The sequence below is a fragment of the Spermophilus citellus genome, assembly GCF_964194105.1.
Source record: "Spermophilus citellus genome assembly, chromosome: 17".
Classification (NCBI taxonomy): domain Eukaryota; kingdom Metazoa; phylum Chordata; class Mammalia; order Rodentia; family Sciuridae; genus Spermophilus; species Spermophilus citellus.
In genome coordinates this window covers 78,251,420-78,279,305 of record NC_138199.1, presented here as the reverse complement: position 1 = coordinate 78,279,305, position 27,886 = coordinate 78,251,420, and the positions used below count along the sequence as shown (strand labels likewise).

Sequence of the window (27,886 nt, the reverse complement as noted above, 5' to 3'; positions counted from 1 at the left end):
GGCGGACTCCCGCGGCCCCAGGTGCGCGGCGCCGCGGACCAGCCGGCCCCGCCCCGCCGCTCGGCCGCCGATTGCTCGCGCCTGGCCGCAGCCGGAGGACCGCCGAGCGCGTCGCTCCCGCCTCTCCGCGCCGCTCCGCTCCCGGCCCAGGCGCTCGCCCCGGGCTGGCGACTCCTCGTCGGTCCGGACTCCGCGGCAGCCTGGCCCGATGGCTCCTCAGCGGAGGAGCGCGCCCAGGGCGGCCGCGGACAGCGGCGCCGCCGAGCGCCGGCGCCCGAGCAGGTACCCGGACGGCGAAAGCCGCAGGCCGCGGGCGGAAGGGCGGGGCCTGACGGGCGAGGGCGGGGCCATCCGGAAAGGGGCGGAACCTGACGGGGCGAGGGGCGGGCCCTGCTAGGGCGAGGTCGGCGCCTCACCGAGCGAGGTGGGCGGGAGCGAGGCGGAACCCCTCTGGGCGTGTCCGGGCGTGGCCTGCGACGTCCTGCAGCCCGCGTGCTCCGGCCCAGAGCTCGCTTGCTGCTCGAGGCTCCTAGCACCGCCTTGGTGCGCTGCAACCCAGGAACAGGTTCGCTCTCATGAGCAAGGTCCCTGAGCCCCACTGACCGCTGATTTGCAGGCCAGGCCTCCCGGCGGCGGTACCGGCTTCGTCACCCCGGTGCCCCAGCCATTCCCATTTCAGCAGAAATGGCTGGTGGGTTGCCAGAACCTTAACCTTGTTCCTGTGTCCCTGGCTCGGGATGGATCCCATAGGGAGAGGCATCAAGGCCTGAGAGTGTGTCCTCGTCATCTCAAAACTGCTCCCCAGGTCTGGGGATGTAGCTCAGTTGGTAGAGTGCTTGCCTCGCAGGCACAAAGCCTTGGGTTCAATCCCCAGCACCACAAAACAAACAAACAAACAACAACAACAACAAAAACCTGCTCTCCATGCTGCTCTTGTGAGGCAGAAGCAGGAGTATCTCAAGTGCCAGGCCAACCTGGGCAACTTAGCAAGATCCTGTCGCAAAATGAAAATTACAAAGGACTAGGATGGTAGCTCAGTGTAGAGCACCCTGGGTTCTCACCCTGGGTTCGTTCCCCTGTGCGGCAACCTGGGAGCACTGCACATGTTGGCCCCCAAGAAGATGCCATGCGGGGGGCAGCCAGAAAGTAGTGGAGAGCAGCATTGAGACAGAGCATGGATTACAGACCCCTTAGAGAGGTGGAGAAAGGGAGGAGGAGCACCCTATCAGCTGAGCTGCTGATGACCTGCTCTGTCCTCTCAGGGTGAACACCATCTTTACAACCTTAGAAGTTTGGTCTGTACATCTTCACTGTAAACCATAGAGTCCACCTTCCCATGGGGTTCAGGGTTGTCCTAGTGATGGAGGAACGAGTGGTGTGGTCTTAGGACTTAAACTTAGAGTTGAGAGCTGGTTAGTAATGAGGGTGAGAGGGCTTTTACATGCATGAGACGATTTTGTTTGCTTTTGTTTTTGCTCTTCTGGGAACTGATTCCTTTCTTTTGACAAGTTGCACATTGAAACCACCAGTTAGAAAATGTCAGGAAGATTACTAAGGCTTAGATTAGGTTGCAGTAACTTAAACCTCATCGTTTGTTCTTGAAAAGATTTTTATTCCTTTTTGCCTCAGATACTCTTGGATTTTGCTAGTAAGATCTCAAATGCCTCATGCTGGCTGGCAACTGTAATTTTATTAAGCATGAATAACATACAGATTATGTAGGCATATTCTCCATCCCCCCCAAATTAAATCTCCTCGAGAGAATATTTCAAGTACAAATATACATCTGTTTTTGTCCTTCTGAGATAATATTGAAGTTATTCAATTAATAAATTTTAAAATTCCAGTTAACTTGCCAACTGTCTAAAACAGTAACAACTTCTGTTCATAATGAAGGGTGAGTGTAGAATGCTGTATTGACCCAGGTAGAAAAGCACCTTGAAATGCAATCCATTGCTCAGAACTTCACCCTAAGGATTCCCTGCCCAGTTAAAAGGTACCCTGAGACTTCAGGGTGCATGTGGGTGGCTAGGCATACATGTCTCAGTTTACCAGTTACCCCGAACCTGGACAGGCATTTCACAAGCCTGAGTGGGAAACAGACTCATTCACTGTTGACTGTTTTCCCAGAAGAATAAACACATCTCTATATATTAAAAAACAAAAGTTGGGCTTGGTGGCATTACACCTGTAATCTCAACGCTTGGGAGGCTGAGAACAGAGGATCACAAGTTCGGGGCCAGCTTCAGCAACTTAGCGAGACCCTAATGCAACTTAGTGAGACCCTGTCTAAATAAAATATAAAAATGGGGGATGTGGCTCAGTGGTTCAGCACTCTTGGATTCTATCCCTGGTACCCCCCCCCCAAAAAAAAATGTTCTAACTGACTCTAAAGGAGTCATTTGAGTTTGGGGATGGGAGGAAGCTGTGTCCTGAAACTCCTCCTTCTCAGTGTGGTGTGGGCCTGGCTCTTTTTCCTGGGTCAGGAGGCCTGTGTCTGGCAGGGTAACTGGGCTCTGGAAAAGCTCACCACTAGCCCTGGAAATGCCCTCCTCCCCTGGCCATGTCTTCTAGGTCCCTGGGTAACCTCCTCTTATGCAGCCCATCCAGAGTGGTGGTCTCCCTGGCCCCACCCTGGCCCATACTCTTTGTTTAAAAATCCTCTTGTGTTGTGAAACGTCTCATACTGAAGCAGCCTTTCTAGGGAGCATGCTTGCTCTCTTTTTCCCTGCCTGAAGCCTGTGAGTGGGTCTCTATTACAGTGTTTCTTAAAACCTGTGACTCAGGAGACAGTGAGGGTGTTGTGACCCAAAGTGGAAAGGGCTGAGGTGTGCAGCTGCACCCCGTTTGTGGTGTGCCTGGAGGGACCCCGGCCTGTGCTTGCCCCTGCCTGCACTCACAGCCCCTTGACTTAACCCCAGCAGTGCCAAGCCACCCCTCCACACCCTGCAGGAGAGGTCCTTCCTTTGTTTGGAGTCTCTCGCTGCATTTCCCTGGGTTCCTGTGGCACCTGCCTGCAAACCACTCCAAGCCAGGCCTCTACATGGGCTGCAGGCCATTGCTCTGGACCGTGGCCCCAGGCCCCCACTGCTCCTGCCTGTTCTGCTCAGGGCCATGGATGGCGGGGTCTGGGCTCTGTGCCAGACCAATGAAAGGAGTGAGGACGTCCCCCTGCATGACTTTGGGGGAGTGTGCCCAAGGTTTCCAAAGTCCTGTCCCTCTAGGGTGGTCTCTGTGAGGCTGTGCCGCCCAGGGCCGGGGGAGCTTGTGCCAGGAGCCGGAGAGCAGCTCTTCTGTGTTGTTTGCTTGTCTCCCTCCTATGCTGTGCAGGGTCCCTGGGGTGCACCTTGAGTCACCTCACCCCAAGCAGGAGACCCCAGGATGGTGGCGCGTTCAGACCTAGCCTCCTTGCCTCTCCCTTCCTTCCTAGCTGTCTGTCTTGCACCTGGGGTGACTTGGTCCCTGCTGCTGAGTCTGTGGCCTAAGCATCCAGCTGCCTGCTATTGGATGGCCTGGCTGTCGCCCTGCCAGGCACAGAGTTCCGGGGGCAGAGACATATGGGCATGGCTGGGGTCAGCTGTCCAGCCTGGTCTAATCAGCAGAGGCCAGGTATCCAGAGGCAGTTCTCATGGATGGGGGAATCTTCATGAGCCCCGAAGACACCCCTGGAGGAGCCTGTGGCCCTGTCTAAAACGACCATGTATACCCACAACTCACTTTGTTCTTCCACCTTGGAACTCTTCTCGCTGGAATCCACGAGTCATTCATGCGACACTGTGAGGAGCTGGAAGAGGGAACGTGGAAGGCCCCTCCCCTTCAGGAACAGGTGTACCTGTAGCAGCAAGTGCTGTCCCTCCTGCCCACTGTCTGTTCAGGCCTTGGCCCATGAAGGCTGTCACACACGCACACAATCTGGGCACTCAACCTTGGCACTGCTTGAACCCCATGGTCAGCCCTGGGCTGGGGGAGGTTTCTTGTTGGCAGACCTTGGTGCTGTGCCCTGTGCTCCTGTGCTCCTGGCCACCTGTGGAGACTGGAGACTCGCATTCCAGGGTGCTCCCTCACACTGCGTTCTGTGGGTAGGCCAGGGGTGCCACTGGGGGTCACTCCATCTTCTCTCCCATCACCAAACAGGGTCAGTCCTGCCTGGTCAGATGGTCAGGGGCCATACACAGCCCCAGCTGCTTCTTTAGGGGTGGGGCGTGGTGGGCTTCCTCCCATTCCCATCTCTGGCTTCCCTGACCCTGGGCAAGTGCCCAGAGCAGCTCAGGATTGATGGGCCATCTTTTTATTTTTTATTTTTAGAGCTTTATAGTTTCACATAGTAATTGTGTTCATCCCCACCAAGTCATACATGCGTGGACTTTGATTTTAGTTCATGATTCCCCTTTTCCTTCCCATTCTTCTTCCCTCCCCTGTTCTCCTCCTCTGCTCTACTAGACTTCCTTTCTCTCGTGTGTGTGTGTGTGTGTGTGTGTGTGTGTGTGCGCGCGTGCACATAGGGTTAGGGTTAAGTTATATATATCAGGTACCAGAGTTTAAACACAGGGTCACTTAACCACTAAGCCACATCCACAGCCCTTTTTATTTATTTATTTTTGAGACAGGGTCTCACCAAGTTGCTTAGGGCCTCTCTAAGTTGCTGAGGCTGGCTTTGAACTTGAGATCCTCCTGCCTCAGCCTCCTGAGCTACTGGGATTACATGCATGTGCCACTGTGCCCAGCTAATTTATATTTGATCTGTGCTTTCCACCTGTAAATAAAGGTAGATTTCCTGTGATGTATTTACATATGCACATGACAGTATTTTTAAAAAAAAATTTTAGTTGTCAGTGGACTTTTATTTATATGTGGTGCTAAGAATCGAACCTAGTGAGTCACACATGCCAGGCAAGCTCTCTACCAGTGAGCCCCAGCCCCAGCCTATGACATGAGTTTTTTTTTTTTTTAATTTTTTTTCTAACAATTTGTTTTAGGAGAGACGAGAGAGGAGAGAGAGAGAGAGAGAGAGAGAGAGAGAGAGAGAGAGAGAGAGAGAGAGAGAGAATTTTTAATATTTATTTTTCAGTTCTCGGCGGACACAACATCTTTGTTGGTATGTGGTGCTGAGGATCGAACCCGGGCCGCACGCATGCCAGGCGAGCGCGCTACCGCTTGAGCCACATCCCCAGCCCATGACATGAGTTTTTAAGAACTCATTCTGCATTGCCTCCCCTACCCCATCTCTCCTCTCTACCTCTTGATTTCCTTCTTCAGTACTGATCTTTCTTTTATATTTATGATAGTCTATTCCTCCCTCTCCCTTTCCTTTTATTTTACTCTTGCTTCTGCACACGAGAGAAAACATTGACCTTTTTTAATGACAAATAGAATGCTATTGTGTATACATACCACAGTTTTGTAATCCATTCATCTATTGATGGGCCTCTGGGTTGATACCATAATTTAGCTATTGTGAATTGTGCTGCTATAAACATTGGGGTGGGTCTGTCGCTATAGTATGCCAGTTGTAGATCTTTTGGAAAGATACCAAGGAGTGGGATACTGGATCATGTGGTGGCTCTGTCCCTAGTGGTTTGAGGAGTGTCCCAACCACCCCAGAGTGGTTGTACTAGTTTGCAGTCCCACTGGCAGTACACGAGTGTTCCTTTTCCCCACAACCTCACCAGCATTTATAGTTTTTTTTTTTTAAAGATAGAGAGAGAGAGAGAGAAGAGAATTTTATTTTTAATATTTATTTTTTAGTTCTCGGCAGACACAACATCTTTGTTTGCATGTGGTGCTGAGGATCGAACCCGGGCCGCACGCACTCTAGGCGAGCGCGCTACCAGTTGAGCCACATCCCCAGCCCAGCATTTATTGTTGTTCAGCATTTATTATTTTATTCTTGGTTGTTGCCATTCTGACTGGAGTGAGATGGAATCTCAGTTTGGTTTTGGTTTGCATTTCCCTGATTGCAAGAGCTGTTGAACATTTTTCCATCTGTTTGTTGGGACAGGCCCTTCTTGACCAGCGGCCAGCCTGGACACAGCCGTGTGACATGTTCTCTGCCCCTGTCTGCACTCCCAGCATATGCAACTGTGGTCCGGTGACAGTGATGGTGTTTTCTGTTCTCAGGAACAAAAAGGATCGGGCACCGCAGGAGACGCCAAGGGAAACGTGGCTAAGGATCATGGGCCTGGGGGCTGGCCTCGTGTTGGCTGCCTTCCTGCTCTGGAGCAGCCTGGGGACCGAGGATGGTGTTACTGAGGTCCTGGCCCATCGTGGCGAGGTCCTGGCAGGCAGGTTCATCGAGGTGCCCTGCTCTGAAGACTATGATGGCCACCGGAGGTTTGAAGGTATGGTGTCCCCAGCCCAATGGCAGTTCTGAGAGCCACAGGCCTCTGTGCATTGTTTCATGGCCATTGCTTGACAATAGTGGCTCAAGCTACCAGCTGCCAGGCAGCAGACGACTGTCCCTCCTGGTCGGCTGGAACTGCCTGGCCTGGGAGCAGAGGCAGTGTCCCTGGTCTGGTGGTTCCAGTGGTGCCTGTGGTGAAGTCACAGACATGGCAAGGTGGGAAAGAGAAAGTTGAGCCAGAAGATACACAGAAGCTGCGGTAACAAGAAGGCCCCTGGCAGAGGGCCCTCCCAGCACACCGGCCAGCCCCAACCCAGCACCCAAGGGGCAGCCAGCACAGGTGGGAGGCTGGGGAGGGGCAGGGCCCAGAGGAACCCAGGCATATCCAGGCCTGCTGCTGTGGGCCAGTCAGCACCCTGGAGAGCACACGTCTTACAGGGCTGGCCCACACCAGGGCCCGCCACTTCTCTGACTGCTGCACATTCCTGAACATTCTCTGCCACCCAGATGTGTTCTCAGTTTTTAAAACCTAGCACTCGCGACTAGCTTTTTAGGACAGAATTAGATATTTTTTATTCCAATATTTTTGCAGTACTGGAGATTGAACTCAGGGATGCTTTGAACTCAGACACACTCCCCCACTGAGCCACATCCCAGCCCTTTTCATTTTCTATTTGGAGACAAAGTCTCACTGAGTTGCTGAGGCTGGCCTCCAACCTGTGATCCTCTGTCGCCATCTGCCCTAGCTGGGGACCTAATGCTGGGTTCACAAAATCTGACTATTCCAATAACTCAAGAAAATGGCAAAGAAAGCACACAAACACACAGAAATGTCTTTTTCAATAATCCAGAGGCGGGCTGGGGATGTGGCTCAAGCGGTAGCGTGCTCGCCTGCCATGCGTGCGGCCCGGGTTTGATCCTCAGCACCACATACCAACAAAGATGTTGTGTCCGCCGAGAACTAAAAAAAATAAATATTAAAATTCTCTAAAAAAAAAATTAAAAAAATCCAGAGGCGGCTCTGCGACCTTGAGGCTCTGTGGAAAGAGTGAGCCGCCAGAAGTCTTTATTCCTATATAGGGGACACACAAAGGGAGGTTCCATGGAACATTCTATCCCCAAAAGGGCAAAGGGGTAGGATTACAAAGGAACAGGTGAGTGTAGCTCGTCCCCCGTGGGTGACGCCTACACCTGGAGCCACACCTTGCTGTCCATGCTGGGGTAACACCCGAGTTATCGACCAGGCTCTATTAATTATTGCCAGACTGAAGCAATGATTGGTCAGTGCCCTGGGGCATCAGGGCTTAAAGGTGGCTGCATCCATGGCAGCTCCCGACAATCCCTTCGCCTCAGCCTCCTGAGTCACTGGGGTTTAGTGCTACTGTGCCTGGAAAAACTAGGTTTTTTTTTTAATTCAATGCCTTGGACTTGAACCAAGAAAAGATTTCCAAGTTCTCCTACAAAGGGGTCGGTCCACTGAAATGCACATGAACCCGAGCGCCTGCCACCTGGTGGGTGAGAGGAGGCAGATGTGGCCGTGGAAGATCAGAGAAATGACCACTGAGGTCAGCAGAGTGGCGGTCCCCCGTCACTGTTGCTCTGAATCGTAGCACTCTTCCCTCTGACATCCCAGTTTCAACAGTGACTTTGTTTTGTGTACTGGGATTGAGCCCAGGTCACAAGCCAGGCAAGTGCCCCAGCACTGTGTGTGTACATGGCACCCCCTCCCAGCACTCGGGGTTGAACCAGGGGTGCTCTACCACTGAGCCACACGCCCACCCTTGTTATCTGTATTTTCTGACAGGGTCTTGCTAAGTTGCTAAGGCTGGCCTTGAACTCGTGATCCTCCCACCTCAGCCTCCCAAGTACCTGGTACCACTGCACCTGGCCATAGTTTTAAATTTTAAAAGTTCCTGGGGCCAGAAATAGCACACATCTATAATCTCAGCTGTTCAGGAAGCTGAGACAGGAAGATTGCAAGTTTGAGGCCAGCTTCAGCAATTTAGTGAAACCCTCGGCAACTTAACAAGATCCTGTCTCAAAATAAAAAAATGAAAAGGGCTGGGGATGTGGGTCTGTGTGTGGTAAAGTGCCCCTGGGTTCAGACACCCCTTACATGAAGGGCAGAGGAAGGTCCCGTGGGTCCAAGCCTGGTGCTGGTGCTGGGTGTATGCCTTTACTTATTTATGTGGTTCCTGGATGGTGGCTCCATTTCCAGGTTCTAGGTTCACTTTCTGAGTAGGAAGAAGGAAAAAGGGATAAAAAGCAAATTGTAGCCACCTGATGTATCCTTAGGTTGCTCACCTTGGCCAGGACGTGGCCCTGCCTTTTGCTGCCAGAACACAGGACTGATCACCTGTTGAGCTCACATCTGATGCACTTCTGCATCCTGGCCCCATCTACCACTGCCCCGTCCCTGTTCACCCCAGCCCTGTCCACCACAACCCTGTCCCCATCTACCTTCCTGGTCGCCATCTACCTGGGCCCTACCTACCTCCCCGCCCCTGTCTGCCCTGACCCCATCCACCGCCTGGCCTCTGTTCACCCTGGCTCCCCTGAGTTCTCAACCGCCTCCCTCTCAGCTCTGCAGGTCACCAGGACAGGGAGAGGCAGAGGGACTTGGTGGGAATTGTCGGCCCTGGGGAAGGGCATGGCTGGAATCAGGAGTTCTGCCGGGTGTCTTGGAGGGCCTCCTGAGGGAGCCTGAGTGCTCAGACGTGTGGTCAGCGTGGCTCAGGAACCAGGTGGTGTGAGTCTGGGGACACAAACGGCCTCCTGGGGCTGGTCAACCTGTCCATCACAGGGCCACTGGAAGCCCAGGATGTGCATGGACGGAGCTGAGGCTGTGGGCAGGGTGTGCTTCACTGAGCCGCGTGTTGCTCATCAGAAGTTCCCCTTTAAGCGGTATGTTGGCCACACTGGCCACCCTGGGTCTCTAGAGGGGCCTTGCCAGCCATTGTCCCGGGACAGTGGCTTTAGCAGCCATCTCCTCACCCTGCCTGTTTCCCTCTAGGCTGCACCCCCAGGAAGTGTGGCCGGGGTGTCACCGACATCGTCATCACCCGGGAGGAAGCACAGCAGATTCGCAGGTACCCCATGCTGCAGTGCTCTGTCCAGGCACCCTGGTCAGGGTTGAGCCACGGGTGGGAGGTGGCAGACTTCAGACAGGTCAGTACGGTCATCATTTCCCAAGGGCTTTCAAGGGGAGACGACAAGTTACTTGCTTCCCACAAGCGAAGGCCACGGCCCTGCTGTCCTTTCTGACAGAACATTCCAGAGGCCTAGCCTACCCTTCAGGGCAGCTTGCCCACAGCTGTCCAGGGAGCCCAAGGCCATCCGCCTGGAGACTGCTCCCCCTGCTTTGGGGAAGGTCCCCAGATCCTGTTCCCGGGTCTGCTCTCATCTGGCCAGGCGTCATCTCCGCAGAGCCTGTCCCTCTCGGGATCGCCTGTCCCTCTCGGGATCGCCTGTCCCTCTCGGAGGCAGTGGTGCTTTTAAAGAAGACCTTGGAAGAAAGCTTTGAGGTCCAGTCAGTGTTCAGACTCAGTGTGAGGAGTGGCCCTCGGCCCTGGAGGCCTCTCCTCTGTCCCCACACAGTGTCCTGCTGCAAGTCCCCGGAGGCAGCGCACCTCTTCTGCACTCTTCTGCTCTGTGGGGAGGACCCGTGTTTTACTCAGGGGTCAGAGTCCCTGGTGACCTCGAAATGTCTGTCAGAGCTGCTGCTTCTTGATGGGGGTCTTCTCTGGTCCAGGTGCCGACAGGAGGTCTTTGCCTCTTCCCCTCCTGAGCTGTGGTCACCCAAGCCCAACCTGCCGGGAGCAGATCAGTTGGGTCCACCCAGGCTCCCGAGGCCCTCTGACCTCCTTCATGCCAAGCCCCTGTGCCCAAGCCCTGGGTCCTGAGTGCAGGAGGTGGTAGTGTCTGTAAGGTCAGGCAACGGCGGCAACCAAAAGAAGGCAGGTTTTAAAAGGCCGTTGAGCCAGGCTTTATTGAGATTCCCCCCACCCTGGGCAGAACTCTCTCAGACCCACGGAGCAGATAGGAAGAGGTCTGAGGAGAAACCGGGAGGGGGCTTGACCAGACTGGCATTTTATGGGGCTTACGGCAGGAAGGGAAGGACTTGGGACAGGAAAAGAGATTTTTAGAGTCCCTTGTCCCAGTGACGCTGGTCGGGGGAACTGGCTGAGATCCAGGATGGGCCAGGAGACCCTGCTGATTGACAGGCGGTTCCGGGGGTGCCTGATTGATGTTTCTTTCGCTGCTTGGTGCTTTGTTCCTAAGTCACTTTCATCGACCTGACAGTGTCCTCACTTGCTCTGAAGGCTGAGGGCTCTGGTCTGCGTGGGGTTTATACGTCAGAGCAGAGCCTGGGGACATGGTCCAGATCACACCGATTCGTGTTCCTGGATACCTTAGACAGGATTCCAGTCACTCAATTCTGGTTTGAATCATTTTCCCCACAGTATCGCCGAGAAGGGCTTCTCCCTGGGAGGATCCGACGGAGGGGTGAGTTGGCTGCAGCCCCTGCCCACTTCTCTCTTTACCTTTAACTCTGCTCTCCCTGGGGTGGGGGAAGGCACCCCTCTGTGACCCCCCAGTAGGTGGGCTGGCGGGTCCTCCACAGTGTCCCTGGCACTGACGTGGTACTGCTCCTGATGGGTGCTTGGAGGCACCATGTGTGGGGGGACAGTGTCCTTGGTCTTGCTGCTGCCTTTTCAGGGTGTGCCACAGCTGGCTCAGGGCACACTGGCCTGGTAGATCCTGGGGTGGGTGGGGAGGTCGAAAGGCAGGGAGCGGACGGGAAGAGCCAGGAGTGTGCGAGGCTGGTGTCAGGCAGCACAGACAGGACAGCTGTGGAGCTGCCCAGAGAGGCCGAGCCCATGAGCAGAGGGTGCTCAGAGGACTCTGCCGCCTTCAAGCCTGAGGCTCTGTAGACCCCCGGGGCCTGTCAGCTGCTGCGCAGGTGTCAACCCCCCAGAGGGGTGTCACCTGGAGCCTGAGTGTGTGACCAGGTTTGGAAAGAGGCTCTTTGCAGATGTGATGAATGACCTGGAGATGAGGTCATCCTGAATTATCAGGGTGGGCCCTAAACCCAAGGACAGTGTCCTCCACAGAGGGAGGCAGAGGGAGGCTGGGAAGGAGGAGAAAGGCCTGAAGCTGGACTGAGCTAAGGGCTGCATGGCCCAGAGCTGGAAGGACGAGGAAGGACCTTCTCCCGAGGGTCCCAAGGAAGCGCTACCTGCGACCTCCCAGGTGCAGACCCTGCCTCCAGCAGGGTTCCACAGCTGCAGCCGCAGCCCCGAGGCCACGTCCCGTGGACAGGCAGCTCCTGGCCCTCGGCACTGTGCTTGGTGCTTGGAGCGTGGCCCTGTCCTGGGGTCAGGCCTCCTATGTGTTGGGTGACAGTTGAGTTATGGTCACGGCACACCTGAGACATCTGGGAAGATTAATTGTCAGACTTTTCTAGAACTTCAGAGTACTTCTGTGATGGCATGGCCATCTGTAGCTCTCTTCTTGCATCTTAGTTTAGTCCAGTTGGGGATTTACTAAATTCCGTGTATGGGTGGACTCTTTACTCTTCCCTGGGCCTCCCGTGGGCTTCATCTTGCACCCAGGTGGTCAGGTGGCTGTGTGGAGGTTCAGCGAGCATTTATTCAGCCCCCATTGCATTTACACCCTGGGCCAGTCATTGTAGTCCTGAGAAGAGGGATGCACACAGGCGGGGTAAGAATGGTCAGCACTGGTGGCCACTCCAGCATGGGAAGGACTCGGAAGTAGGCAGCGGGGGCATGTCCAGCAAGTCCGTGAAGTGCTCACCCAGGAGCAGTGAGCACCTAAGCCAGTGTGTGCCGAGTTCCAGTGTGCCAGCCCGGCCAGAGTCCCTGGCCACTGAGGGGAGGACGGCACATCCATGCAGTGGACGCCACAGCAGCAAGAGGGAGCAGGCTGTTGGCATGGCAACAGCAGGGCATGCCACTGGTACCAGGATGAGAAAGAGCACAGACCAGGAGCCCAGCCTATGCCTCCCCTCAGACTGATTGCAGGTGCCCGCCAGGGCTGCAGGGCACTTTGGGGTGAAGGACATGTCTGCTGTCTGGTCCTGAGGGTCCCATGGAGTGTGCAGTCAGATCTTATCTGGGCACTTATTTTCACACGTACCCAGTTGGATGCGCACCCAGTTTTCCCTGCAGAGCGGAAGGAGGGAGGGAAGGAGAGGAGCAGCCGGGGCAGGAGCTGGTGGCTTTGGGACCACCCAGGCGTGCACAGAGGTTTCTGGGAAACGTGTCCATGGCTGACCCCAGAGTGTCAGGCAGCAGGGAGTGATGCGTTGGTCAGGGAGGCACTGTCATGAGGCAGGGTTAGGAAGTTGGCCCGTGGAGGTGGCCCGGGGAGTGGGTTTGTCTGGCAGCTTTGGAAGTGGCCACTGCCCCCCACCCACCCCATGGCTTCTCTTCTAGGCGTCCATCCTGGACCTGCACTCAGGAGCCCTGTCTGTGGGGAAGCACTTCGTGAACTTGTACAGGTGAGAAGCAGGGAGGGTGGTGAGTGCCTGGGCGTGGTCCTGGTGTGTCCACCCAGGATGCTGAGGGGCAGAGCTGCTTTGGTGCCCTGGGAGTTGGGGTCTGTCCAGTCCTTGTCCAGGAGCCTCAGAGCAGTCTGAGTCCGTCCTGTTAGGGGTGTGTGCAGACATCAGAGCCATCTGGACGCTGGGACCTGAGTGAGGTCCCTGTGCGTGGTCCACCCCAGAAGGGCCTGAGGGCTGAGGTGAGGCCAGAGCCCCTAGGAGATTTACCGGGCCTCGCCCAGGGTCCCCCATCTGCCAACAGCCGGCTTCCCTGCTCTGTTCCTGTCCCCTTCAGTTCTTATGTCAGTTATCACTCAGGAATGGGAGTCGCTGCAGGATAACCAGGCTCTTCCAGGGAGTGGCCACTGAGTTTGAGGAAAGACTGAATTTAAAGGACACAGGAAAAGTCTAGTAGATGTCACATTTGCTCTTTTTTCCACAGATATTTTGGAGATAAAATACAAAACATCTTCTCTGAAGAGGACTTCCAGTTGTATAGGTAAGGAGGAGGCCCCAGAGACCTTGGGCAAAGGTGGAGGAAGGGCTGGGTGAGCAAGGGAGCACTCCGCCCAGGTGGGGGCTGCGTGGGGTGAGCAGCAAACCCAGGCCCTGCGGCCCAGTCCTGCAGGGAGGCCTCCTCCCTGGACGCCCCTGAGTGTCACCCTGGGGCAGCTCATCCACCTGCAGCTTCTAAACCTGAGCCTTTGGGTGGAGACCCAGGTTGGGCTGCAGGAAATGCTGCAGGAAGGTCCCACAGCCCTCTCCACAGCTAGCCCAACAGTGTGGGGGGCGCAATGGGGCATAGCGTGGCTCCCTGGAATGGATCTGGGTATGGCCCCTGCGCCTGCATGGCTTTGTGAGGCCCCTTCTGTGCCCTTATGGCTCCAGCCCCTGACCATGGGGCACCTACACCTTCAGCCCATGCCTGGAGACAGCCGACCCTCCACCTCCACATCTCCAGGGAAATGGTTGCTCAGGGAAACCCAGGCTAGGGTCCAGGGTGCAAGAGGAGGGCCTGGTTGCCTGCACAGCTAGTAGACGCCAGTCTAGCAGACCCCACCATCCCAGAGCCTGTGGGCAGCAGGTGCGTGGCTCCTGTGTGAAGGCCTGTGCATGGTCCACCCAGGACCCAGGCCGTGACAGTCCTCAGGTGACCAGCAGGTGCGTGGCTCCTGTGTGAGGGCCTGTGCGTGGTCCACCCAGAACCCAGGCCATGAATGTCCTCAGGTGACCAGCAGGTGCGTGGCTCCTGTGTGAGGGCCTGTGCGTGGTCCACCCAGAACCCAGGCCGTGGCTGTCTTCAGTTGACCAGCAGGTGCGTGGCTCCTGTGTGAGGGCCTGTGCGTGGTCCACCCAAGACCCAGGCCATGACAGTCCTCAGGTGACCAGCAGGTGTGTGGCTCCTGTGTGAGATCCCTGTGCGTGGTCCACCCAGGACCCAGGCCGTGACAGTCCTCAGGTGACCAGCAGGTGCGTGGCTCCTGTGTGAGGGCCTGTGCGTGGTCCACCCAAGACCCAGGCCATGACAGTCCTCAGGTGACCAGCAGGTGCGTGGCTCCTGTGTGAGGGCCTGTGCGTGGTCCACCCAGAACCCAGGCCGTGGCTGTCTTCAGTTGACCAGCAGGTGCGTGGCTCCTGTGTGAGGGCCTGTGCGTGGTCCACCCAGGGCCCAGGCCGTGGCTGTCTTCAGTTGACCAGCAGGTGCATGGCTCCTGTGTGAGGGCCTGTGCGTGGTCCACCCAGGGCCCAGGCCGTGGCTGTCCTCAGGTGACCAGCAGGTGCATGGCTCCTGTGTGAGGGCCTGTGTGTGGTCCACCCAGGACCCAGGCTGTGACAGTCCTCAGGTGACCAGCAGGTGTGTGGCTCCTATGTGAGGGCCTGTGTGTGGTCCACCCAGGGCCCAGGCTGTGGCTGTCCTCAGGTGACCAGCAGGTGTGTGGCTCCTATGTGAGGGCCCTGTGTGTGGTCCACCCAGGGCCCAGCCTGTGACTTCTGAGATGACCAGCTGGGCCACTGGCCCTCACTTGTTTTTTTTGTGCAGTGTGCTTTTTGCTGGTGTGTGTAAACCTGGTTACACAGGAAGTGTACAGTAGCACTTTGATGTCTTGAGTTCAAATCACATGAAACAACGTGAGTATGCGGAGGGAGGGGAGCAGGCCGAGTGTCATGTCCTGCTGCACCTTGGCTGTGCATCTCTCAGGCCTGCAGAGAACAGGGAGGGAGAGCTGTAAAGGCGGCTGCTGCTGGGGACTCTCGGGGTCCCACGCAGAACCTGGCACAGCTGCGGTGAGGAGAAAGCTGTTTGTGGGACAGCAGCTGCAGGACGGTCCCCGAGAGCATCCCTGGGCTGCTGTGCCAGGTGCTGGGCAAGGTTCCTGCCAGGACACGCCCTCCTCAGAGCGTCCGCCATACTCCAGTTTACCTGGCTGCCGGGCAGGGACGGGGAGGCACGGTCCCCAGGTTAGTCCAGTGTTTTCTCACTGCTGTTCCTCTGGTGGACATCAGGGGGGAGGTTGTGGTCCCCTGAGCAGAACCAGGAGGACTGAGGGCGGAAGCATGGGTCCTCCTTGTGTGGCCAGCAGCCACCATGATGGACACTGAGAAGAGGGCTCTGAGACGGAAGGGGTGGGTGACACTGCCTGTGCCTGCAGAGGCCACGGGAGGGGTGGAGGGAGAGGGCCAGGGCTTGCAGACAGAAGCAGGACCTGCCGTCTGGGGCAGAGCAGCATCTGTCCTGGGGAGCGGCCGGCTGGCCAGTGCTGCGTGGAGACACGTTGGTTTGAAGATGGGATTGGAGAATATCACAGACGTTTAGGTCTTTCATTGAGTCCAGAATTTGGTCCAGTGGTGTTTGCAAAGCTTTGGTACCTGAGGGTGAACAAGAATCAGGAAAGTTAAGCCAGCCAAACACGACATTTCTGTAGTCCTTCTTGTGCCGTGGTTGGTGACAGATGTTGGTACACACTTGCTCACCCAATGCAGGCTGGAAGCATTCCTGATGTGACAGGCAGTCCACACAGCCTCTTTGAATGTCACCCCCGCCTCGGGGAAGAACACTCGTTCTCCAAGATGACGAGCCAATGGGGGCATGATGCGGCCCCCTGGTGGGGGCCTGTGTCCAGGAGCACTATTGGCCTGTGGCACCCACGTTGAAGGAGCCATGGGGGTCTGGAAATGTGCGAGGACTTGTGTGCAGCTGCTCTTAGGCTAAATGCCTGGAGCAGGTTCAGGACACAGTGCAGGTGCTTTTATGTGTGCGTGAGGACTGCGCATGTGGGCAGCACATGTGGGCATGTAGGTTGGCATGCATATGTGCGCACCCGCATATGCACATGCAGCTGTGTGTGCACAGAACAGGTGTGTGTGTCGTGTATCTCTGCATGTACTGTGACAAAGGTGTGCATGTGTGTGTGTGCATGTGCTATACACAGGTTTATACGAAGTGCATAGGTGTGAGCTCAGGTAGGCCTGTGCATGTGTGTGCCTAAGTGTGCAGGCAGGGGTGTGTGTGGTGTGTATGTAGACAGGTGTGTATGCACGTTGCCATCTTAGAAAACAAGTGTTCATCCTTGTGGCGGGAGTGACATTCACGAAGGCTGTGTATATGTAGACAGGGTGTGTGCGTGTGATGTCTATATGGACAGGGGTGTGTGTGTGTGCCTAGGTATGTATGCATGGGTGTATGTGTGTGCCTAGTATGCATACAGGTGTGTGTGTGTGTGTGTGTGCCTGCCTAGGTGTGCAGGGAGTGGTGTGTGTGCCTGTCTAGGTGTGCAGGGAGTGGTGTGTGTGTGTGCCTAGGTGTACAGGGAGGGGTGTGTGTGTGCCTAGGTGTGCAGGCAGGGGTGTGTGTGTGTGTCTAGGTGTGCAGGCAGGGGTGTGTATGTGCCTAGGTGTGCAGGCAGGGGTGTGTGTATGTAGGTGTGCAGGCAGGGGTGTGTGTGTGTGTGTGTGTGTGTGTGCCTAGGTGTGCAGGCAGGGGTGTGTGTGCCTAGGTGTGCGGGCAGGGTGTGGGTATGTAGGTGTGCAGGCAGGGTGTGTGTGCCTAGGTGTGCGGGCAGGGGTGTGTGTATGTAGGTGTGCAGGCAGGGGTGTGTATGTGCCTAGGTGTGCAGGCAGGGGTGTGTGTATGTAGGTGTGCAGGCAGGGGTGTGTATGTGCCTAGGTGTGCAGGCAGGGTGTGTGTGCCTAGGTGTGCGGGCAGGGTGTGGGTATGTAGGTGTGCAGGCAGGGGTGTGTGTGTATGTGTAGGTGTGCAGGGAGGGGTGTGTGTGTGTGTAGGTGTGCAGGCAGGGGTGTGTGGGTATGTAGGTGTGCAGGCAGGGGTGTGTGTATGTAGGTGTGCAGGCAGGGGTGTGTGTGTATGTGTAGGTGTGCGGGCAGGGTGTGTGTATGTAGGTGTGCAGGCAGGGGTGTGTGTGCCTAGCTGTGCGGGCAGGGTGTGGGTATGTAGGTGTGCAGGCAGGGTGTGTGTGTGTATGTAGGTGTGCAGGCAGGGGTGTGTGTGCCTAGCTGTGCGGGCAGGGTGTGGGTATGTAGGTGTGCAGGCAGGGTGTGTGTGCCTAGGTGTGCGGGCAGGGTGTGGGTATGTAGGTGTGCAGGCAGGGGTGTGTATGTGCCTAGGTGTGCGGGCAGGGTGTGGGTATGTAGGTGTGCAGGCAGGGTGTGTGTGCCTAGGTGTGCGGGCAGGGTGTGGGTATGTAGGTGTGCAGGCAGGGGTGTGTGTGTGCCTAGGTGTATAGGCAAGGTGTGGGTATGTAGGTGTGCAGGCAGGGTGTGTGTGCCTAGGTGTGCAGGCAGGGTGTGGGTATGTAGGTGTGCAGGCAGGGTGTGTGTGCCTAGGTGTGCAGGCAGGGTGTGGGTATGTAGGTGTGCAGGCAGGGTGTGTGTGCCTAGGTGTGCGGGCAGGGTGTGGGTATGTAGGTGTGCAGGCAGGGTGTGTGTGCCTAGGTGTGCAGGCAGGGTGTGGGTATGTAGGTGTGCAGGCAGGGTGTGTGTGCCTAGGTGTGCGGGCAGGGTGTGGGTATGTAGGTGTGCAGGCAGGGTGTGTGTGCCTAGGTGTGCGGGCAGGGGTGTGTGTATGTAGGTGTGCAGGCAGGGGTGTGTATGTGCCTAGGTGTGCAGGCAGGGGTGTGTGTATGTAGGTGTGCAGGCAGGGGTGTGTATGTGCCTAGGTGTGCAGGCAGGGTGTGTGTGCCTAGGTGTGCGGGCAGGGTGTGGGTATGTAGGTGTGCAGGCAGGGGTGTGTGTGTATGTGTAGGTGTGCAGGGAGGGGTGTGTGTGTGTGTAGGTGTGCAGGCAGGGGTGTGTGGGTATGTAGGTGTGCAGGCAGGGGTGTGTGTATGTAGGTGTGCAGGCAGGGGTGTGTGTGTATGTGTAGGTGTGCGGGCAGGGTGTGTGTATGTAGGTGTGCAGGCAGGGGTGTGTGTGCCTAGCTGTGCGGGCAGGGTGTGGGTATGTAGGTGTGCAGGCAGGGTGTGTGTGTGTATGTAGGTGTGCAGGCAGGGGTGTGTGTGCCTAGCTGTGCGGGCAGGGTGTGGGTATGTAGGTGTGCAGGCAGGGTGTGTGTGCCTAGGTGTGCGGGCAGGGTGTGGGTATGTAGGTGTGCAGGCAGGGGTGTGTATGTGCCTAGGTGTGCGGGCAGGGTGTGGGTATGTAGGTGTGCAGGCAGGGTGTGTGTGCCTAGGTGTGCGGGCAGGGTGTGGGTATGTAGGTGTGCAGGCAGGGGTGTGTGTGTGCCTAGGTGTATAGGCAAGGTGTGGGTATGTAGGTGTGCAGGCAGGGTGTGTGTGCCTAGGTGTGCAGGCAGGGTGTGGGTATGTAGGTGTGCAGGCAGGGTGTGTGTGCCTAGGTGTGCAGGCAGGGTGTGGGTATGTAGGTGTGCAGGCAGGGTGTGTGTGCCTAGGTGTGCGGGCAGGGTGTGGGTATGTAGGTGTGCAGGCAGGGTGTGTGTGCCTAGGTGTGCAGGCAGGGTGTGGGTATGTAGGTGTGCAGGCAGGGTGTGTGTGCCTAGGTGTGCGGGCAGGGTGTGGGTATGTAGGTGTGCAGGCAGGGGTGTGTGTGTGTCTAGGTGTATAGGCAAGGTGTGGGTATGTAGGTGTGCAGGCAGGGTGTGTGTGCCTAGCTGTGCGGGCAGGGTGTGTGTATGTAGCTGTGCAGGCAGGGGTGTGTGTGTATGTGTAGGTGTGCAGGGAGGGGTGTGTGTGTGTGTAGGTGTGCGGGCAGGGTGTGTGTGCCTAGGTGTGCAGGCAGGGTGTGTGTGCCTAGGTGTGCGGGCAGGGTGTGTGTGTGTGTAGGTGTGCGGGCAGGGTGTGTGTGCCTAGCTGTGCGGGCAGGGTGTGTGTATGTAGGTGTGCAGGCAGGGGTGTGTGTGTATGTGTAGGTGTGCAGGCAGGGGTGTGTGTGCCTAGCTGTGCGGGCAGGGTGTGTGTATGTGTAGGTGTGCGGGCAGGGTGTGTGTGCCTAGCTGTGCGGGCAGGGTGTGTGTATGTGTAGGTGTGCAGGCAGGGGTGTGTGTGCCTAGGTGTGCGGGCAGGGTGTGGGTATGTAGGTGTGCGGGCAGGGTGTGTGTGCCTAGCTGTGCGGGCAGGGTGTGTGTGTGTAGGTGTGCGGGCAGGGTGTGTGTATGTAGGTGTGCAGGCAGGGGTGTGTGTGTGTGCCTAGCTGTGCGGGCAGGGTGTGTGTGTGTGTAGGTGTGCGGGCAGGGTGTGTGTGCCTAGCTGTGCGGGCAGGGTGTGGGTGTGTAGGTGTGCAGGCAGGGTGTGTGTGCCTAGGTGTGCGGGCAGGGTGTGTGTGTGTGTAGGTGTGCAGGCAGGGGTGTGTGTGTGTGCCTAGCTGTGCGGGCAGGGTGTGTGTGTGTGTAGGTGTGCGGGCAGGGTGTGTGTGCCTAGCTGTGCGGGCAGGGTGTGGGTGTGTAGGTGTGCAGGCAGGGTGTGTGTGCCTAGGTGTGCGGGCAGGGTGTGTGTGTGTGTGTGTAGGTGTGCAGGCAGGGTGTGTGTATGTAGGTGTGCAGGCAGGGGTGTGTGTGTGTGTGTAGGTGTGCGGGCAGGGTGTGTGTGCCTAGCTGTGCGGGCAGGGTGTGGGTGTGTAGGTGTGCGGGCAGGGTGTGTGTGCCTAGCTGTGCGGGCAGGGTGTGTGTATGTGTAGGTGTGCGGGCAGGGTGTGTGTGCCTAGGTGTGCGGGCAGGGTGTGTGTGTGTGTGTGTAGGTGTGCAGGCAGGGTGTGGGTATGTAGGTGTACGGGCAGGGTGTGTGTGTGTGCCTAGCTGTGCGGGCAGGGTGTGTGTGCCTAGGTGTGCGGGCAGGGTGTGTGTGTGTGTGTGTAGGTGTGCAGGCAGGGTGTGTGTATGTAGGTGTGCAGGCAGGGGTGTGTGTGTGTGTGTAGGTGTGCGGGCAGGGTGTGTGTGCCTAGCTGTGCGGGCAGGGTGTGGGTGTGTAGGTGTGCGGGCAGGGTGTGTGTGCCTAGCTGTGCGGGCAGGGTGTGTGTATGTGTAGGTGTGCGGGCAGGGTGTGTGTGCCTAGGTGTGCGGGCAGGGTGTGTGTGTGTGTGTGTAGGTGTGCAGGCAGGGTGTGGGTATGTAGGTGTACGGGCAGGGTGTGTGTGTGTGCCTAGCTGTGCGGGCAGGGTGTGTGTGCCTAGCTGTGCGGGCAGGGTGTGTGTGCCTAGGTGTGCAGGCAGGGGTGTGTGTGTGTGTGTAGGTGTGCAGGCAGGGGTGTGTGTGTGTATGTGTAGGTGTGCGGGCAGGGTGTGTGTGTGTGTGTAGGTGTGCAGGCAGGGTGTGGGTATGTAGGTGTACGGGCAGGGTGTGTGTGTGTGCCTAGCTGTGCGGGCAGGGTGTGTGTGCCTAGGTGTGCGGGCAGGGTGTGTGTGTGTGTGTGTAGGTGTGCAGGCAGGGTGTGTGTATGTAGGTGTGCAGGCAGGGGTGTGTGTGTGTGTGTAGGTGTGCGGGCAGGGTGTGTGTGCCTAGCTGTGCGGGCAGGGTGTGGGTGTGTAGGTGTGCGGGCAGGGTGTGTGTGCCTAGCTGTGCGGGCAGGGTGTGTGTATGTGTAGGTGTGCGGGCAGGGTGTGTGTGCCTAGGTGTGCGGGCAGGGTGTGTGTGTGTGTGTGTAGGTGTGCAGGCAGGGTGTGGGTATGTAGGTGTACGGGCAGGGTGTGTGTGTGTGCCTAGCTGTGCGGGCAGGGTGTGTGTGCCTAGCTGTGCGGGCAGGGTGTGTGTGCCTAGGTGTGCAGGCAGGGGTGTGTGTGTGTGTGTAGGTGTGCAGGCAGGGGTGTGTGTGTGTATGTGTAGGTGTGCGGGCAGGGTGTGTGTGTGTGTGTAGGTGTGCAGGCAGGGTGTGGGTATGTAGGTGTACGGGCAGGGTGTGTGTGTGTGCCTAGCTGTGCGGGCAGGGTGTGTGTGCCTAGGTGTGCGGGCAGGGTGTGTGTGTGTGTGTGTAGGTGTGCAGGCAGGGTGTGTGTATGTAGGTGTGCAGGCAGGGGTGTGTGTGTGTGTGTAGGTGTGCAGGCAGGGTGTGTGTGCCTAGCTGTGCGGGCAGGGTGTGGGTGTGTAGGTGTGCGGGCAGGGTGTGTGTGCCTAGCTGTGCGGGCAGGGTGTGTGTATGTGTAGGTGTGCGGGCAGGGTGTGTGTGCCTAGGTGTGCGGGCAGGGTGTGTGTGTGTGTGTGTAGGTGTGCAGGCAGGGTGTGGGTATGTAGGTGTACGGGCAGGGTGTGTGTGTGTGCCTAGCTGTGCGGGCAGGGTGTGTGTGCCTAGCTGTGCGGGCAGGGTGTGTGTGCCTAGGTGTGCAGGCAGGGGTGTGTGTGTGTGTGTAGGTGTGCAGGCAGGGGTGTGTGTGTGTATGTGTAGGTGTGCGGGCAGGGTGTGTGTGTGTGTGTAGGTGTGCAGGCAGGGTGTGGGTATGTAGGTGTACGGGCAGGGTGTGTGTGTGTGCCTAGCTGTGCGGGCAGGGTGTGTGTGCCTAGCTGTGCAGGCAGGGGTGTGTGTGTGTGTGTAGGTGTGCAGGCAGGGTGTGGGTATGTAGGTGTACGGGCAGGGTGTGTGTGTGTGCCTAGCTGTGCGGGCAGGGTGTGTGTGCCTAGGTGTGCAGGCAGGGGTGTGTGTGTGTGTGTAGGTGTGCAGGCAGGGGTGTGTGTGTGTATGTGTAGGTGTGCGGGCAGGGTGTGTGTGTGTGTGTAGGTGTGCAGGCAGGGTGTGGGTATGTAGGTGTACGGGCAGGGTGTGTGTGTGTGCCTAGCTGTGCGGGCAGGGTGTGTGTGCCTAGGTGTGCAGGCAGGGGTGTGTGTGTGTGTGTAGGTGTGCAGGCAGGGGTGTGTGTGTATGTGTAGGTGTGCAGGCAGGGTGTGTGTGTGTGTAGGTGTGCGGGCAGGGTGTGTGTGCCTAGCTGTACGGGCAGGGTGTGGGTGTGTAGTGGAGGTGGAAGCTGGTGTGTCTGCACACTGGAGTCACAGTGGAGCCTCTCCCACCCACTCCCGCTCTACTCTCCCGCTTGGGCTCCTGGGGTCTGCACTGCCTGGAGCCTCGATGCTGGTCAGATGCACCTCGGGGCCTGGGGTCCCCCCGGATGCTGCTGTGGCGTCTTCAGCTGCAGGGTGGGCTTGCAGCAGGGCTCCTCCTGCCTTCGGGACCCCACCTCCTCCAGGCCTGGCCTGCTCTGGGACCGCAGGTGGGGGAACTGGCCCGTGGGCTCCAGCAGTGTGGTGGTATCTCCTCACCTCTGGGGCCACAGAGAACTCCCGAGGACTGGCCGAGCTGTTCCTGAAGGCCACCTTGTGTCCTCGCAGGGACGTGCGGCAGAAGGTGCAGCTCACCATCGCCAAGGCTTTTGGCATCAGCGTGTCCTCGCTGTACCTGACGAAGCCCACCTTCTTTTCCCGCATGAACAGCTCGGAGGCCCGGACAGCTCACGATGAGTACTGGCATGCACACGTGGACAAGGTGGGCCCTGGGGGGCTGCCAGCCTGGCCTGCTTTCTTCTGCGTGGCTGTTGGGCTCGGCCGCAGGCATCTGCTCTGCAGCGTTTATGTCCTGACACTCTGGGCCTTTTCTCCGGGGCGTCAGGGCACACCCTAAGTGGAGGGACAGTTTCCCAGGTGTCAGTGACAGAGATGAGAGGTGATGTGCTGTCCCCAACATTTACCTCCTGGCCACCTCCCATGCTCCCTTTGCTCACGAATTCACGCCCTGCCCACCTCCCCGGCTTGGTCTCTTCTTGGCCTCTCAGTTGGTGGAGTGCTTGCATCACATGCACAAGGCCCTGGGTTCCATCTCCAGCACCACACACACACACACACACACACACACAGAAAGTGGGGGTTACTGGGGGTGTGGCTCAGTGGTTGAGAGCCCCTGGGTTCAATCCCCAGTACCAAAAAAAAAAAAGAAAAAGAAAAAAGTCTGGGCCTGCCCCCACCTGAGGGAAGCAACGTGCCCTCCTCTGGACACCGCCTTCCTGCTTGGTCGCACCTCCCGCAGGAGCCTGCCCACCAGCTCCTTGAGAGGCCTCAGCTTGTTTTGCTGGAACACGCTGCTCAGGTGCCTGGTGCCTGGGAGGCCCCAGCTCAGCACCACCCTGCGCACTCTGCAGGTTCCCACGCTGGAGGGAGAAACTGGCCTGGGGCCAGGACCTGCGGACACCAAGGGCGCTCCCTCCTGAGCCTCCTTCCCACCTCCTCCGCAGGTGACCTACGGCTCCTTCGACTACACCTCGCTGCTCTATCTCTCCGACTACCTGGAGGACTTTGGCGGAGGGCGCTTCGTGTTCATGGAGGAAGGGGCCAACAAGACAGTGGAGCCAAGAGCAGGTAGGACACACAGGCTGGCCAGCAGGCCAGGGCCTGGACGTCAGCCTTGCCTAGTCAGTGACCACCTCACACCTGTGCATGTGTGTGGGCCGTGGGTGGGCAACTGCACTCAGGCAGTGCTGCATTTGCAGAGCGCCTGCTGTATTTTAGGCTTGATGCTGGGGGTGTCCAAGTCCACCTGCTGCTGTGATACCAGGAAGCCAGTGTCAGTGGCTTGAGGTCACTGCAGGTCAGTGGCAGAGCCGGGCACCTGGTGGCATCACTGTAGCACACAGGGTCCCGGGCCCCCTGGGGTGTGAACCTGCTCAGTGCCCTTCTCAGATATGATCTGGGTCAGGTGAAGGCTGCGCAGGGCTCTGTGTCCATCTCCAACACCAAGAGAGTGAGTGGAAACGTCCGGCGAGGCTTCCCGCCTGACATGAGGCACACGTGGCCCCTCAGCGGTCACCTGCCCAGCCCCACCCACCTCCTCCCTCAGAACCCTGGGTGAGGGGTGGCTGGAATGCCCCAGGCTGCCGCCCACGCTCAGTGGGTGACCCTTGGAAGGTGAGCAGCACAGTGCCTGGCCTTGGTCTTCCCATCTGGAGGGGGCTCTGGGCACTGAGTGACGTGCAGAGAGGAGAAGCAGCCTGCAGGGACGGACAGCAGGCCATGGGGGTTGCCTCTGCTCTCCAGCAGGCCCCAGGCCGTTTGGGCTCTAGGAGCTGGGACCTGGGGGCCTCCTTCATCCTTGAGGCTCCTGGTGCCTGTGCAGAGAGGCGGACCATGGCATGCAGGGCAGGGCTCTCTGAGAAGGACAAGGAGCACCAGGCGGACACCTTTGCCCACAGGGGCCTCTCGTGGGAGGCAGTAGGTGTCCTGCAGTGGGCCTGCACCTGACCTGCGGAAGGTCCTGAGTCCATGGCCCGCAGCCACATGGTCCACAGTGCCCCTGCCTGCTGTGCTGCACCAGGTGGGCACGCCGGAGGTGTGTCGGGCCCGGCTGGCCTTGGTGCTCTGTCCTGGGGGTGCCTGTGACCCCTGCTGGCAGCTCCAGTCCTAAAGCCAGCCCTGTGCTGAGCCTGGAAAGGTCAGCTGGGTCTGTCCACCTGGGTCTGTTGGGTGTTGGACGCCAGCACGGTGGGAGGCAGGCAGGTCCAGGGATGCGCCTGCATCGGGGCGACCATGGGGGGAAGCCACGAGAGGTGCTGGGGTTCATTCTGGGGTGCTGGAGTTCTCATGAGGAGGCCACACCACAGGGACAGAGTAGAGGGTTTCCCCTCGTGTGGGGGGTTTGGACACACACTGCTTTTCCTGCAGCCTAGGGGTCATGGCGGAAGCTTCCAGAGTTGCAATCCTCCTTTCTCAGCCTCCTGAGCTGCTGGGGTTGTAGATGGCCCTTTGCTCCTGGCCCTGTGAGCACTTCTGCCATCACCCTACCGTGGGCTTGGGCTGGGGCCTTCTCTTGGACACAGTGCTGTGGCCGCAGTCCCCGTAACAGGCCTCCCCCTCTAGCTGGGAGGTTCAGCTGGCTCCGTCCTCACCTCACTCAGTCTTTTGTCACCAGTTTGGCCAGATGTCTGTCCAGCTGCACAGCAGTAGTGCAGCCGGCCTGTTCTCCAGAAGCTCAGTCAGCACTTCTGTGGGAAAACCATGGACGCAGCTCTTCAGCAGGTCTTGCTGTTAGACATTTTAAGCATGCACCCGGTAGGTACAGTGGTCACGCCTGTAATCTCAACAACTCAGGACCCGGAGGCAGGAGGACTGCAAGTTCCAGGCCAGCCTGGGCAGCTTAGTGAGGCCCTGTCTCAAAATAAAAAACGAGAAAGGGCTGGGGATGTGGCTCAGTTTTTCAAGTGTCCCTGGGTCCATCACCAGTACCAGAAGGGTGAGTAGATAGACAGAGAGACATAGACTGAATTCAGGGTACTTTATTACTGAGCTACATCTCCAGCCCTTGTTTTTTAAATCTTTGGGGGTTCTTTAGGTATTGAACTCATGTACACTTAACCACTGAGCCACATTCCCCAGCCGTTTTTTATATTTTACTTACAGACAGAGTCTCGCTGAGTTGCCTAGGGCCTCACTAGGTTGCTGAGGCTGACTTTGAACTTGTGCTCCTCCTGCCTCCGCCTCCCGAGATGCTGGGATTACAGACGTGTGCCACCCCTGCTGGGCTTATATAATTGCATTTTATGAAACCTGGGTGAGGTCACACAGGTCAGAATGTCAGCAGTTCTTTCCATGAGTGGCAAACAGTTTTTTTGTAGAGAAACCTTATAGAGCAAGGAGCAGAGCCCCGGACGTGGGTCTCCAGGCCGCTCACTGCAGGGGCTCGGAACTCAGCAAGGCCGTTAGAACAGTCAGTCTCCTCGGGTGAAGGGGTCTGGATCAACAGCCCGCAGGAGCCGGGCCTGCCCTGCACAGGGTTTCTCCAGCTCTGCAGTTCTAAGCAGTCTGACTGCCTCGGCCACCAGGGTGCGGGGCACATCTAGGGGACTTTCCTCCCCTCTTCAGACTTGGCCAAGTCGCACACAGGAGAGGAAGAGACGGGAGGCAGTGGCCTCTGAGGGAAGCCTGGAGCCAGGCCCGTGGCGGACCACGTCTGGGAACCTCTGGGGGCTTCCCGACACCAGAGCCCAGGCTTACTGTGAAGATGTGCCGCAGGCCGCCTCAGCACACAAGCAGACATGCACAGGATTCTCTGGGAGGTTGCCCAGCTGGGCCGTGTCTGGGCTGCCATTGGGTTTCTACCTAAAGGGGGCCGTAGGTGGCGGTGAGCAGCCTCTCTGGCTTGTCCTCTGTACTTGGTCTCTATTCTCCACATGTGATGAGAAACCAGGTCTTGGACTGCCAGATGGAGGCTGCGGGGGGGCCTAGAGGTGGGCAGGCTGCGGGGCCCTGGAGGTGGGCAGGCTGTGGGGGGGCCTGGAGGTGGGCTGGCTGCAGGACCCTGGAAGTGGGCAGGCTGCGGGGGGCCTGGAGGTGGGCTGGCTGCAGGACCCTGGAAGTGGGCAGGCTGTGGGGGGCCTGGAGGTGGGCAGGCTGCGGGGGGTCCTGGAGGTGGGCTGGCTGCGGGGCCCTGGAGGTGGGCAGGCTGCGGGGGGTCCTGGAGGTGGGCTGGCTTTGGGGGGCCTGGAGGTGGGCTGGCTCTAGGGGCCCTGGAGGTGGGCAGGCTGCGGGGGGGCCTGGAGGTGGGCTGGCTTCGGGGGGCCTGGAGGTGGGCTGGCTGTAGGGGCCCTGGAGGTGGGCAGGCTGCGGGGGGCCTGGAGGTGGGCAGGCTGCGGGGGGCCTGGAGGTGGGCTGGCTGCGGGGGGCCTGGAGGTGGGCTGGCTGCGGGGGGCCTGGAGGTGGGCTGGCTGTAGGGGCCCTGGAGGTGGGCTGGCTTCGAGGGGCCTGGAGGTGGGCAGGCTGAAGGGCCCTGGAGGTGGGCAGGCTGCAGGGGCCTGGAGGTGGGCAGGCTGCGGGGGGCCTGGAGTAGGCTGGCTGCGGGGGTGCCTGGGGGTGGGCTGGCTGTGGGGGGGCCTGGGGGTAGGCAGGCTGCGGGGGGCCTGGAGGTAGGCTGGCTGCGGGGGGCCTGGAGGTGGGCTGGCTGCGGGGGGCCTGGGGGTGGGCTGGCTGCGGGGGCGCCTGGGGATGGGCTGGCTGCTGGGGCGCCTGGGGCGCAGCCTTTTCCGCAGTCTGCCCGGCCACAGAGGCCCCTGTAGCCCCTTCCCTGTATGGAGCTGGAGGTGTCTCCACCTTGTCCTGTGTCCAGCCAGGTTTACTGGTCATGCTGCTGTGTTGTGTGAAAACCCTCTGGCCACGCTTGTGGCCTCTGGTCACCTCTCCCCTCTTTTCTCCCAGGGCGAGTCTCCTTCTTTACCTCGGGGTCTGAGAACCTGCACCGGGTGGAGAAGGTCCACTGGGGCACCCGGTACGCCATCACCATCGCCTTCACCTGCAACCCCGACCACAGCATCGAAGACCCAGCATTTACGTAGCCGGTGGGGCCCTGGGATCATGCCTGGGGCCTGTCCACACACCCTCCTCTGGGGAAGCAGGCACGGGCGGGTGGCACTCCTGGGCCACCTGAGTGTGCGCCCTGCCCCTCTGGGTCCAGCCCATTCCCTCTGCACAGAGTGCCTTATGGATCATCCTTAATTTTGATTTGTGCTGTTTTAATTTTTCATCTGTCTGTAAATGAAGGAGCAGGTTTCGCCTC

At 58.4% G+C, this 27,886-nt stretch overlaps 1 protein-coding gene across 1 annotated transcript; it reads left to right on the top strand.

Annotated features, from left to right (window-relative positions):
- Positions 1-147: 147 nt before the first annotated feature.
- OGFOD3 (2-oxoglutarate and iron dependent oxygenase domain containing 3) lies at positions 148-27,886 on the top strand. Its single transcript, XM_081270753.1, has 9 exons — positions 148-282; positions 6,118-6,338; positions 9,354-9,429; positions 10,804-10,846; positions 12,799-12,863; positions 13,348-13,404; positions 22,684-22,837; positions 23,580-23,703; positions 27,529-27,886. Exons 1-9 carry the CDS (start codon positions 209-211, stop codon positions 27,663-27,665), a joined length of 951 nt encoding a protein of 316 aa, XP_081126879.1. The 5' UTR covers positions 148-208; the 3' UTR covers positions 27,666-27,886.